Genomic DNA, 11,902 nt, shown 5'->3' on the forward strand with positions numbered 1-11,902 from the left:
CGACACGTTAAACACGAGGACCCGGCGGCGTTCTTTTCCTGCCATGTGTTTTCGGTGGCATCCGGCCGATTGTGCGCGACTCGCATCCAAACCACGGCCGAGTCCCGACGCGACGGTGACACCGATGCCGATCGATATGCTTGACCGCCACGCGCAGCAACACTCCAACTGGGTCAATGAGAAACTTCATTGACGCCCGTTCCACGGCGCGGCGATCAAAGGCTCGAGAATTAATCGTCTTCAACGTGAACGGATTTAACGTGTCTCGGGAAAATTCAGAGACCCCGGAGAATCAATGATTCGGTCAGCTCTCGCTGAAGAACCGTGCAGATTTCAGGATTATCAGTGACCGGAGGAACCCCGTTTCCGGGGGGAGGGGGGCCGTGAGAAAATCGAATCGCGACCTCTTCCGGCCGAACAAGAGTGGCGCAAGAAGAAGCCGGCCGGCGTCGATTTCATGACTCTACTAACCCAGGAATCTCCAACGCCGTTCGCGCAACGGAAAAAGGACAATTCCATAAATATCGAAAATCCCATTGAGCCGGAGCCTTTACGATTCCCCATTAGCATACACGGGTGGATAAGCGTAAAAACATGTCGCGCGGCTATCCCCGGCCGATCGTTAGACCGAGAATAGCAGGGAAGCTGATATAGCTGGTTCCGCGATGTTCGCGCCGGAGTTACTGTCCCCGGCGACGATTCGCAAAAACGAGAATGAGAACGAGGAGAGGTTCGGTGACTAAGAAGAAACGTAAGTGTAACGAGTCCCCGGGAGGACGCGAAGCGGTCCGGCAACCGGCCGCGACCGGTGGAGGGACTGGACGCGACACCGGGTAATATCGAATGGTCCGATTTCTCGATTTAATTCGTTCGACGGAAATAGAGCAGGCGTTCGAGTTCTCACGAGCGAGAGAGATTCGAAACGGTGCCTTTAATCTATCCAATTGATCGGAAACGCGCAGCGTTTACACGATGACAACCCGGTGGATGAGGGGACGGTAGCCAACGATGTTCAGCATGGTCTGATGATTCCCCGACAGCTGATCGGTGTCTCCGAGGATCGGCGAACAAAGTCTCCCGGTGAACAAAGAGGGAACAGGGAGGATGACCGAACAGGATCGATGGAAGAAACGGTGACTGGCAAAAAATGCGCGGAGCCACGGAGGTACCAGGTTAATTAGATTATCGAGGGGAGTAGCTAGAACGCCTGGTCGGACGACCATACATGGTCCACCGGTCTACGTCGTCGGACGAAGGAACGGAAGCGACGCGTGGGAGGTCGGACCGCTTGCACGCCGGTTTTTACGCGCTCCAGGAAGACCGATTCGTGCGATTCACCTTGGAAAACCGGCGCGCGACTGTTAAACACAGATCCGTCGATGCCGGCGAACGACTTTTCCGCGAAACAATCGCAAATCTACGGCGATGACGCGGCGGGAGTGCGAGAAGCGTCGATTTTATTGGCCCGCCAGGTCGGTGGAACTTCGGCGGATGGGCTCAGGATCGAACCCCGCGGCGATTTAGCCAGGTGGATAATGGTTTTCGAGAGGCTGCTCGCGAAGCTGCGTCCATCAACGTGACGCCCTCCGCGCGGACTCGCGTGCCGACTTTCAATTTCACCGCCGAACGCGGGACCCGCTTGGCTCCCATCGATCCAGATTTCCGTGATTCCCGTGAACCAGTCCGCGCTTATGCACGTGTGCGTGCGTGTTCGTGCGTGCACAGCACACGGCGGATCCTCTAGGAAATCGTCAGATCCGGAACGAGAGAGGCGTTAAGCGCGATGAAAGTGTAGCGGAGCGTGTTATGCTAAACAGACGGGTAAACCAGAAAAGCCTGATCCCCCAGTGATCGATCCTCCAGCCGCGTTGCTACGAATTCGCGGCGAGGCTCGCTCATTGACCGAACGGAACGATACACGCGATTAGAAATACCGGTTCCGCGCCAACATTTCGCTCCCGTTCACAATGCTCCGCGCGACGATGATGGAAAATCCTCCGAGAGAGACTCGACTAGTTTATCGTAGGAAATAAACGAACGTTTTCCTGCCGAGCCCGGATACCAGTGCGAACTGACGCGTTTCAATGGTTCCGCGGGCTTGTCGAACGATTCCTCCTGTTTCGCCGGATCGCTCGTTTCCATGAACATTGATCAACGGAGGATTCCTCGGGCTCCGGAACCTTCAGATTTGAATTGCAAATCGCGCGAGAACATGGATTTCTTCGGGACCGTTCCCCGTGTCGCCCGGTGAAACGAAACTCGAGCGGACTCGAGCGGAGACCGACGGGGACCAGGGGAGGGGAACGGAAAAAACGAAACGGCGAAAAGTATGTCGGTCGCGGGCACCAGGAAATTATGCAGAGTGGGCCTAGCCGCCGTGCTGGTCACCGCGCTGTGCGTGTTGACTCTGCTGGATTCGCCGCCTCAACTCCCGGATCCACCGGCGGATCCTCCTCCCACGCCTGGTAAGCAGTTTTCTTCGTAGGTTAGCCAAGCTCCATCGCCTCCAACAGCGCGCGACCCTTGCCCTTTCGTTATCGCTGAACGGTTCGCAGCCCGCAAGCCACTAACGCGCCTTTGGCACCTAACAATGCTAGCTTCTTTCGCGCCGAGATTAGATACGCCGGGCCCCCGGCCGGGCCCGTCTTTCCGATGTTCCGAGCCGCTTAACCATTGTCCGAGATATTCTCGATTATCTCGGATATTCCGGAAATGTTTAAAACTCCCGTCTGCGAGATTCAACTTGATCCTAACTCTTGTATCATTAGATCGTTGCATATGAATTTCTTCGTGATCAAATACTGTTATAATCGACAGATTTATTGCATCGTTCGAAGGACTAATCCTTTAAGTCCAATCTTCAGTTTCTATTTACACACCGGATTTTATTTTTAAATGTTTATTTCGACATCAGTCGACGTGATTGTCGTGTATTGTTTTCATATGTATGAGAAAATGAACATATTGACGACAACATTGTGCGATGTTCAATTGGCAAATAAAAAATTGATTTCAAATTCGAGGACATAAAACACAATTAGTTTTGCAATACTGGGTACATTATTCTGTACCAACGTCCTCTGAAATGAGACCTATATTTTAGATAGAACGCGTGTTTTAAATTTTCATTGCGAGCTCAAATGAAAAAGTGCCTTTTCTATTTTTTCGTGTAACTTTTACCTGTTGCTATTTTCATCACCCAATGCTCCTAATTGCTCAGAAAAAGTCAGGTCGTTTGGTTCAACTTTAAAACAGTTTTTCCTGTTAAACTTGTGCTACACATCTGAGAGGGAAAATGTTATTTATGTCTCATAACGAAATGGGTTTACAATTTTCTCTTCACCAAACAGTTCGCTGCTAGAATAGTGTCTGTCTAACTTTTAAATAACCTCTACCAGTACTATTTATTTATGCTGCTAACTGACAGTTGAATTCGAAAATGTTCATAACTCAGTTTCGAGTCTCTATCAAGTTACTTCTTGCTCGTCCGTCACTCAAGATCGAAAGATTGGCTAAAACGATTTAAGCTTTAAATTGTTTTGCACCCTGCGTTGCCACAATCTGATGTCGCGTTGCGATAGTAGTGCTTTAACTTCGCAACTTGAGGAATACGTAATAGGATAAGTTTTGCGAGATTTATTACTGAAAGGTCTGAAACATCAATTGTAGCTAGCATACTTTTCGAATTCAAGAAACCCTGGAAGTATGCGCAGCTACACGACAGTAACACGATCACCTTCTTTAGTTAATGATTTTATTTTTAACAGAAAAAGCTCCAAATTTTTGACCACTCAGAACTCATTTTAATATTTTACTAGTTCATCTACACCTGATTTACGAGTTCATTTCGAATTGAAACCGTCTTTGATAGAACAAGCAACTTGTTAATATAAACACGAGTATAACAAATCTTCTCATTGAAAATAAAACGAAAGAAGAATGTATAGTCGGAAGAAGTAATTCCCATACGCTATGGTAATCCTGCTTCTAGTGTGCTGAATATTTCTGCTTCGCTGTTCGCACTATTTCCTATCCGCGAATACTTTCCCAGCATTACCGCCGACCGACAAAGAAAAGGAAAATTCCCTACATTTTTCTATCCTACCGATGTGTTCCCTACTTGCACCTGGCTGCGTTGATTTGAATAAGCACAAACGCATTCTGATGCACCTCTTAGCACCTCTATTTTATGTATTCTTCAATCTTAATACTCGACAAGTAAACAACAATTAAAACATGGCAAAAATTACAAATTAGCCCTCTTAGCACCTATATTTTATCTATACCACAATCTCAATACTCGACAAGTAAACAAAAATCAAAACATGGCATCAAACACAAATATAAAAAAAATATTTTCATCTTAACCCACTTATGGTTTGTTTTTAAAATTTGTTAATTATTCTTCCTGACAAATAGCAAAATTGCTGTAGATCTCTATTTTCTTGAATAATTATAAATTGATTTGCAGTTGTAGCATAAAGGTGTTTCTCGAAAGCATGAAGTACAACATTATTAAACGTCTGAAAATGTTTAAGCAACGAAGTGCGCGAAAAATTCTACAATTTCATTCGTATCCAGTTGTGGTTTTGAGACCATTACTCGCACGGACTGAGTCATTCAGAAAGTCCTAAAAACTGGCCAGCTAAATAAAAATGAAAAGGTGTAAAAACCGACCAACCGAATAGTTCAGTCTCATCGTGACTGGTGAGCTCCACACAAAGAAAATGAGACGTCTGCGAAACATTTTGCCAATCCAGTCGTCCCATCTTTCTGATAGTCTCACGATTCCGAATGACAACCCCGGTCGTTTAGCTCGCTGTTTCTTTTCGGGTCTGTTCCCCCTCTCCTTCGATCAAGTCCTCTTAATTCGCGGACAAAAAAGGCGAACCAAGGAGGCCGTAAATCAACCGGCACGGTTTGAGACACGGGCTTATCGTGACTCAAATCTGTACACGGTTCCTTGGCGGTAGCGACTTCATTAGGTGACATAATTTACAGCCGAGCCGCGCCGCGCAGCGAAACAAAACGACTTTGTGACGATCAAAACTCGATTTTCGGAATATTGTAAATCCAAAAAAAAAAAATAAAAGAAATTTATGTTACTTCAGAAAGAAATAATTACTTCTGCATCGTTGTGTAGATAATTTGGGATAAAATGTTTACTTCAGTAACTGTGTTTATACCGAAGGAGTTACGTTTAAATAAAAACCTCAGCTTCTCCTAAACTATTAAAGATTCACAACCATTTACAAGAGATGCAGTTGATACTATATAAACGTATGAAGTTTGTCTCCGAGGAACAAAAGGAATTAGTTGCTAAATTATTTTTCTGACAAAAATCTTGTCGACTGATGCGTCTGTTCATGGCTTACCGTATCTACTTACTGCAAGTGTTACACTAGAGCACGCGGACTCGATCGATTTTCAAACTCTTCTTTCTCGAAAATGAGGTGTCCAACGACAAAACGTTACTCCTTTTTTCTAACTTATATCTGCATGCAGTGCCCAGAAGCCTGTGCCACGATTTTGGAAACACTCTGTATAATATACCCATAGATCGTAATAGTATTCCATGATCGAAACGCTTCACAACGTTAGCATTCTGAAATCGGCCATTTCATGTGCAACACAACCTACTGATTTCTCAATCGAAATAAGAAAACTTGTAAGCAACGTTCGGTATGCTAGTTAAAAATCTGAAAATCGGTCGTTTCGTGCCACGGACGAGTTCCACGGTGCTCGGCCGTTGTTTCCGAACACGGCGGTGGATTTCGCAGAAATTATGAGAGGTAATCGGCCGGGAAATGCGGATGCTTCCGAAGCTTTACGCCGTCGTTTTTTGACCGCGTCCATTAATCCTTGCATTCGAATTGCGCGGCTGGTCGGGGATTCGCGCGCAGCTACGTTTACTTTCTCGTAAAGCTGGCGGACCGTGGCATCGAAGAGGGAAAGCAGGAAGCGGCGGCTGTTAAAGGCCACGAATCCCAGGATACCAACGCAGTATCACGTAATACGCGGTCGTTAGGTCAACCGTAGACACCACTTTTAACGACACACTACACGCGCACACACCGATATCGGTTGATGATCGGCGCAGCGCGGCGCAGAGCGGCGCAGAGCGGCGCAGAGCGGTGCGGCGCGGCGTTTCGCTCGAACGGAACAAATTGTTTTACAACGAGAGGGAGAGAGAGACGCGGAATTAATCCGACCGCGTGACCCCTCTCTCTCTCTCTCTCTCTCTCCTCTCCCGCGCTTCATGCTCGCCACAGGTTTAATTGGTCGCGGAGATTAGCTGCGTTTCGACCTGAAAATTATGCTACTGTTAATTGCTTTCGTCAAGGTAAAAGTGATTTTCTAATGGACAGCGGAAATTATAGGGGAGGGAACCATGTTCGGAATCTTGATGAACGGTTTAGGTACGTTTCGAAGAGAATAGGAAATATCGTTCTGAGAAATTCAAACCATTCGACGAAAGTGAAATCGCAACGTTATTCAACGCTGCACATTCCCATGCATGAGAACCAGGACAATCAGCAATTTCATACAGTTCGGGGCAAAACGACAAACCACTCTTTGCTCATTTCTGTAATGCTAAAGAACTCGACGAAACTGGCTGTACAGGAGGGAATTATTTTTTTTTTTTATTTCGAAGATGCGACGATTTCTTTTTCTTCTGAAATTGAAATAAGTAGAAAATAGTACAGAAATTTCGAATAGAAGATAGAATTGATTCGATATACAGAAATTACTCGGTAAAAGGGCATAACATCTTTTTGTATGACGTCCCATTTTAACAAATTTGACAATCACGCGAGCTATTGTACTTCCGAAATTTTTGTCAGAAAATCAAGCACTCGTAAAAGATTGATCATCTTTCGAAAAATGTCCAAATATTCCTGTGAGTCTAGAGATAGTGTCAAACTCATTTTCTTCAGGGCGTTCCAACAGATGTTTCCCGGATGGACGACTGTCAAAGAAAATTGTCTTATACTACTTAAAGATACTTAAAGATCAATAATTTAGGAATTCTATTTGACTTGAAGTACCGGAGCACTCGAATTAACAGAAATGATCACGATCAACCTTGAATCGAGCGCCCGGAGGCTGCTACAGAACCACTACAGAACCTGAAATCATCGAACGACGAATTTGCATATGCATTATATGTGCGGCGTGAGGGCATGCGTGCGTAACTCGCGTAATTCACAAGGGAATTCATTAAACGAATCGATCGGCGGGAAAAGAAACGAAAATATGGCAGGGGCGCACCGTGGTCGTGACTCTTGGACGTTCGTGACTCCCCGCGGAAGAACGAGTTTTCCCTCGGTACGCAGGCGAATCGCATTCGCTATTAGAGGCCAATTAACGAACGGGGCAATTGAAATTCTGTATATGTAACTAATCGACGCTCGGCCGAGGTCAGTGACGCCCGTCGCCGAGTCCTGGGACAGAGGTTCAGAAAACTGCTTGGGTAATACGGGAGGATTCGGACATGCCATGATCGTCATCTAACACGCAATCGTATTCATGGTGTACCGCGTCCGGCTTCGGCCGATGACGCAACGCTTCCATCCGGCTCGGGAACCACCGATGTCTCCCGACAGCCTTTCTAATCGCTCCATTCAATAAGGCGTGGGTGCGACAAACAATTGAGCCGTTCAGTGCACACATCGATTAACTCCATAAAACAAAAAGTTGAGAAATTCGATGAAGTAATGTATATTGTTTTTTTAAAATTCCTGTTATAATATAAATTCAAATATATAACGTAGAATGCATAAATACAGATATAGCTTTCATCTAACGGTATATAAAATTAATAAGAAAGAATAGCCAAAAAATAATCGTCAGTAAAGTTACAGTTTTTATGTGACTGGTGGAGTTAATCGATTTGCCAACTGAAAAAAGTAATAAAGTTAAATTCAGTCTTTAAATTTTTAAGTTTTTTATTACAGCTTTTCCATAAAAATGAATGTTGACAGTTCTGTTATAATATATTTTTTGTGATTAATTCATAGCAGCTTTATTTTAGCAGCATTATTCTTTGGGATAATTCAGCAATATTATAAATAATGTCTTCTTCATCAGCTGTATGTGAGGATTCGTCATTTCGATTTGTTGTCAAGTTTTTATAGTAATCATGTTTAACAGGAGGAATGAATTTTAGCAGGTCCATCATGTCTGTCCATTTTTCCCTTGTCACAGTTCTACCTTTAGGATATAATAAAGGCTGATCTATATTTTTCAAACTTTGCGGTCTACCTACTACAGATTTTCTTATATTAATGGCTTTAAATTCTGTATCTTCATTATAGTCACATTTGAATTGTATGAGATGCGGTTTGGACCTTTCGAACTTTATCAAGCGTATTTTAAGCCAATTTACTGGAAGCCCTGTGACGGTTACTTTTCTGTTAATGATTGATTGTTCTAAAGGTTTTGTTGACAAAAAATCTTGGTGGGTCATTTGGATTAAGCGTTGATGCACGGCCGGAACAGATACAGCGTTACTGAAACGATTTACATTAGAGTATGGAGTTAATCAAATTGGCTTCTGAAATAAATTACTTATTATTCAATGGCCAAAACAATTTTGCCGTTTAAGGGTGCTAATATTTATTATTCAGGAAAGTTATTATAAATATAAAAAGTTATGACTATACCAAGTGCTTTGACACTTAAATTTAAGATTTTTCAAAAAGTGGAGTTAATCGATGTGTGCACTGAGCGGCTCAATTGTTAGCGCGCTGTGGACCTCGGCTATTAGAAGACAGAAAGACACTTTTCAATAAATCCATCTCGAAAATCCGAAAAATTCAGATCAACCCACAAATTCAGTAATTATTTATAAGATGGAGTACACAGAAAGTGACTGCCATGAGAGTGTAATAATTTCTGAGTAATTGTCCATTACGAAAAAAAGCTTTCAACCTTCCTAATTACTTAGCCAAAGTTATAATATTACTAAAATTATAATATTTAAATAATAAGATCGACAGTTATGAAAAGACTTGTTCCTCCGGAGCTTGCAATGCAAATGACAGAAAAATTCAGACAGACGTGACCGACCTCTTGCGCAACGGGACTCTTTTTGCCGAGGACGACGCGAGACATCGGAAATTAATTTCGCCGAGCACGCACGGCTCGGGCATCCGCGTTAATTAGTATAGAATACCGTGTGCGTCACGTGACTATCTCGGTCTCAATCTCCTCCGGCTGACTACCTTTCCTGACACATTTTCTAGGTGGCGAACCTCCCGGCACAAGAAGCATCGTGGCTTACTCCTGGGCGCGGAGATTGGCACTCGATTACAGACCCTCCAAGGAGTGCGACGGTAATGGAACGTACGGGGCGACGTTAAATACGTTCAAGTTAGCCGACGCGAAGTGGCTCGAGACAATCCCCGGACAGCTCTTCCTGTACAGCGCCCACTTGGACCTAAGAGTGGCCGGTTATCCGAGCTTGAGGGTGATTGGCGTTAAACGTGGACCGGTGCCGACCTCTGGCCTTTTCTGCACCGTTTGGTGAGACACTTTCCGCAGTCGAATCTACGCTATAGTTCGTCCCCGTGTTAATCTCCGTCTCCCCCGTTCCTATTATACTTTCAAGAACCGTCCGGTTTCGCAACACTGTTCCCGCGCTGACGTAACGCGACGCTCTTCTTTTCCCCGTGTCCTCGTAATTATACCCTCTCGCGAATTAAACAGTAGTTGCCCCCCTTGACTTCCCGAGTCGCCGGGGTTCGTTGTAAACTTGCCCGGTAATGTCGGACGGTTAGCTATGTCATAATTCGAAGGATTATGCAAATCGGCCCATGTAACGAGACTTATTTATCCCGGGACCGTTCTCGTCTCCGAGTGCAACGACACCCACGGGAGGGACTAACCGGAGACTTTTGTCTCGAACGTGTCGCCAGGTACAAGGAAGAGGACAGAGGCAGGTCCGTCAGCGTGGAGGCGCTGGTCTCGACGATTTGGCTGGACGAGTGGGGCGAGACGGTGGACAGCTACGCGGGCGTCCTGGTCGGCTGTCAATTATCCCCGGACGCCGCGGTCGAGCCGTCCAGAGTGTACGTGGGCCCTGAACCCTGCCACAAGAATGCTAGTCATAGTTTAGCGATAAGCCCGGGGAGCAGGAGCGAGCGGGACGAGCGTCGTCGCCGGGAGTTCACGTTGTGCATCAAGGGGCTCGACTTCGACGAGGACATCTCGTCGCGGCTGGTCGCGTTCGTCGAGCTGCACCGTATCCTCGGCGCGGAGCTATTCTACTTTTACGTGTTCAACGTGCACGAGAACGTGCTGAAGGTGCTCAGGCTTTACGAACGGTCGAACGTGATCAGATGGTTCAATCTCACGCTGCCCGGCGACCTGCCGAACGAGAAAAACGCCCGCAGACGGCTGCTCGGCGAGGACATCTGGATCAAGAGGCGGCTCGAGCTGATACCCTACAATCACTGCTTCTACGACAACCTCCATCGATCCGAGTTCGTCTTGCCGATCGACATCGACGAGGCGATCGTGCCGGTCACCAGGCGAAACTGGTACGTCTCACATTTTTCATAATCAGAACAGTCTGGGGGACACCCGAGCTTCGGGTCGGGTCCTTGAAGAGTTAGAACGCAAAATTAGTGTCGGTACTGTAGGGTTACGAATGAGACACTGTATTAGAATGATTGTTTAGAGCGAGTGTGGACGCGACACCGTGGCGTCAACGTGTTTCGGTCCTGCGTGAGAGGAAGTCTGTTTGGGCCGAAGTGTGAAAGAAGAGTGTTTGGGTCTCGGTGACGAGAGTAAAGTGTTTAGGGGCGCCAAGCGCAAGGCGTACGTGACTGTTTGGGTTTTCCGAATGGATGTGAAACTGATAGAGAATGAGAGTGCGAGAGAGAGAGAGAAAGAATGGAAATGGGACTTGGATAAAAGGGACGAATGCGAGGGATGTTGTGTCAGTTGAGAGTCAGTCGGTGGAGAGTCAGTCGGGAGAGAGTCAGTCAGTAGAGCGAGAGTTGTCATTAAGTATTATAATACATATAGGACTATAGTGAAATCGGTGTGAAACCACTCCACCCGTTACGTCACACCTAGGACGTGGGAGTTTCCTTTAAAATATTCCTACATTACAAATTTTTGGGATCCTTGAAATTGACTAGCAAACTTTCGGGACCCCGGCCCGACCTGGCCCGAAAATTTCGGGTACCCGAACACCCCCAGAACTTTATCCTCCTCCACGGTTCTCCACGGTTATCCTCCACCCCGTGGTCAGATCCCACAGGATCAGACAGTTCTGTTTAGTCTTGCGCAGGCCAAGACCCTGTCGTGAATCCCTCGGAGGTTCATAATCGCTTCGGTATGAGCTTTCTATTGTATTTAAAACGCGTTCTCGCAAACAGGTATGAGCTGCTGCTGGACGAGAGGATCAAGCTCGGCAGGAGCTTCAAGGATTTCGCGTCGTACGCGGTGAGGAACGCGTACTTCTTCCCCGAGCTGCAGAACAGGAATCGCACGGACGCCAGCCGATTCGACGCCGATTCGACGAGCTATCCCGGTGACCTCGATTATCTGAACACCGTCAGGACCGCCTCTATCTCGCCGGAAGGCGACTCGGTGAAGAGCTTCGTCTCGACTAGACGCGCGTTGACCGTGCACAATCATTACGCGCTGACGACACTGAACCCATCAACCAGACGCGCGCATCACTTTGACCCGGACGACGTCCTCAAGCACCACCACAGGGCCTGTGACGGTCGACATCTGGACTGCGAGCTGCTCATGGAGGACGTCAGGGTCGATCGGTCCGCGTTGAAGTACGAGGATGAACTCAGAGTTAGGATGGGGGTGTTTTTCAGCGACCTCAAGGCATTCGATTAGAGTAATGACGATGTACATAATAAAGATACGTTAA

General features: G+C 46.4%; 1 protein-coding gene across 1 annotated transcript; it reads left to right on the forward strand.

Moving 5' to 3' along the window:
- The first annotated feature begins 1,967 nt into the window (after window positions 1-1,967).
- Window positions 1,968-11,902, forward strand: LOC143362336 (uncharacterized). The gene is made up of 4 exons (XM_076802390.1): window positions 1,968-2,465; window positions 9,249-9,528; window positions 9,921-10,544; window positions 11,391-11,902. The coding sequence occupies exons 1-4, from the start codon at window positions 2,330-2,332 to the stop codon at window positions 11,866-11,868; spliced, it is 1,518 nt and encodes a 505-aa protein (XP_076658505.1). The 5' UTR covers window positions 1,968-2,329; the 3' UTR covers window positions 11,869-11,902.

The sequence above is a fragment of the Halictus rubicundus genome, chromosome 16 (genome assembly GCF_050948215.1).
Source record: "Halictus rubicundus isolate RS-2024b chromosome 16, iyHalRubi1_principal, whole genome shotgun sequence".
NCBI classification, from domain to species: Eukaryota; Metazoa; Arthropoda; class Insecta; order Hymenoptera; family Halictidae; genus Halictus; species Halictus rubicundus.

Coding starts and splice junctions, on each gene's coding strand:
- LOC143362336 (XM_076802390.1), top strand. CDS start 2,330: ATGTCGGTCGCGGGCACCAGGAAATTATGCAGAGTGGGCCTAGCCGCC. Junction 2,466..9,248: donor GGATCCTCCTCCCACGCCTG/GTAAGCAGTTTT, acceptor CACATTTTCTAG/GTGGCGAACCTCCCGGCACA. Junction 9,529..9,920: donor GGCCTTTTCTGCACCGTTTG/GTGAGACACTTT, acceptor ACGTGTCGCCAG/GTACAAGGAAGAGGACAGAG.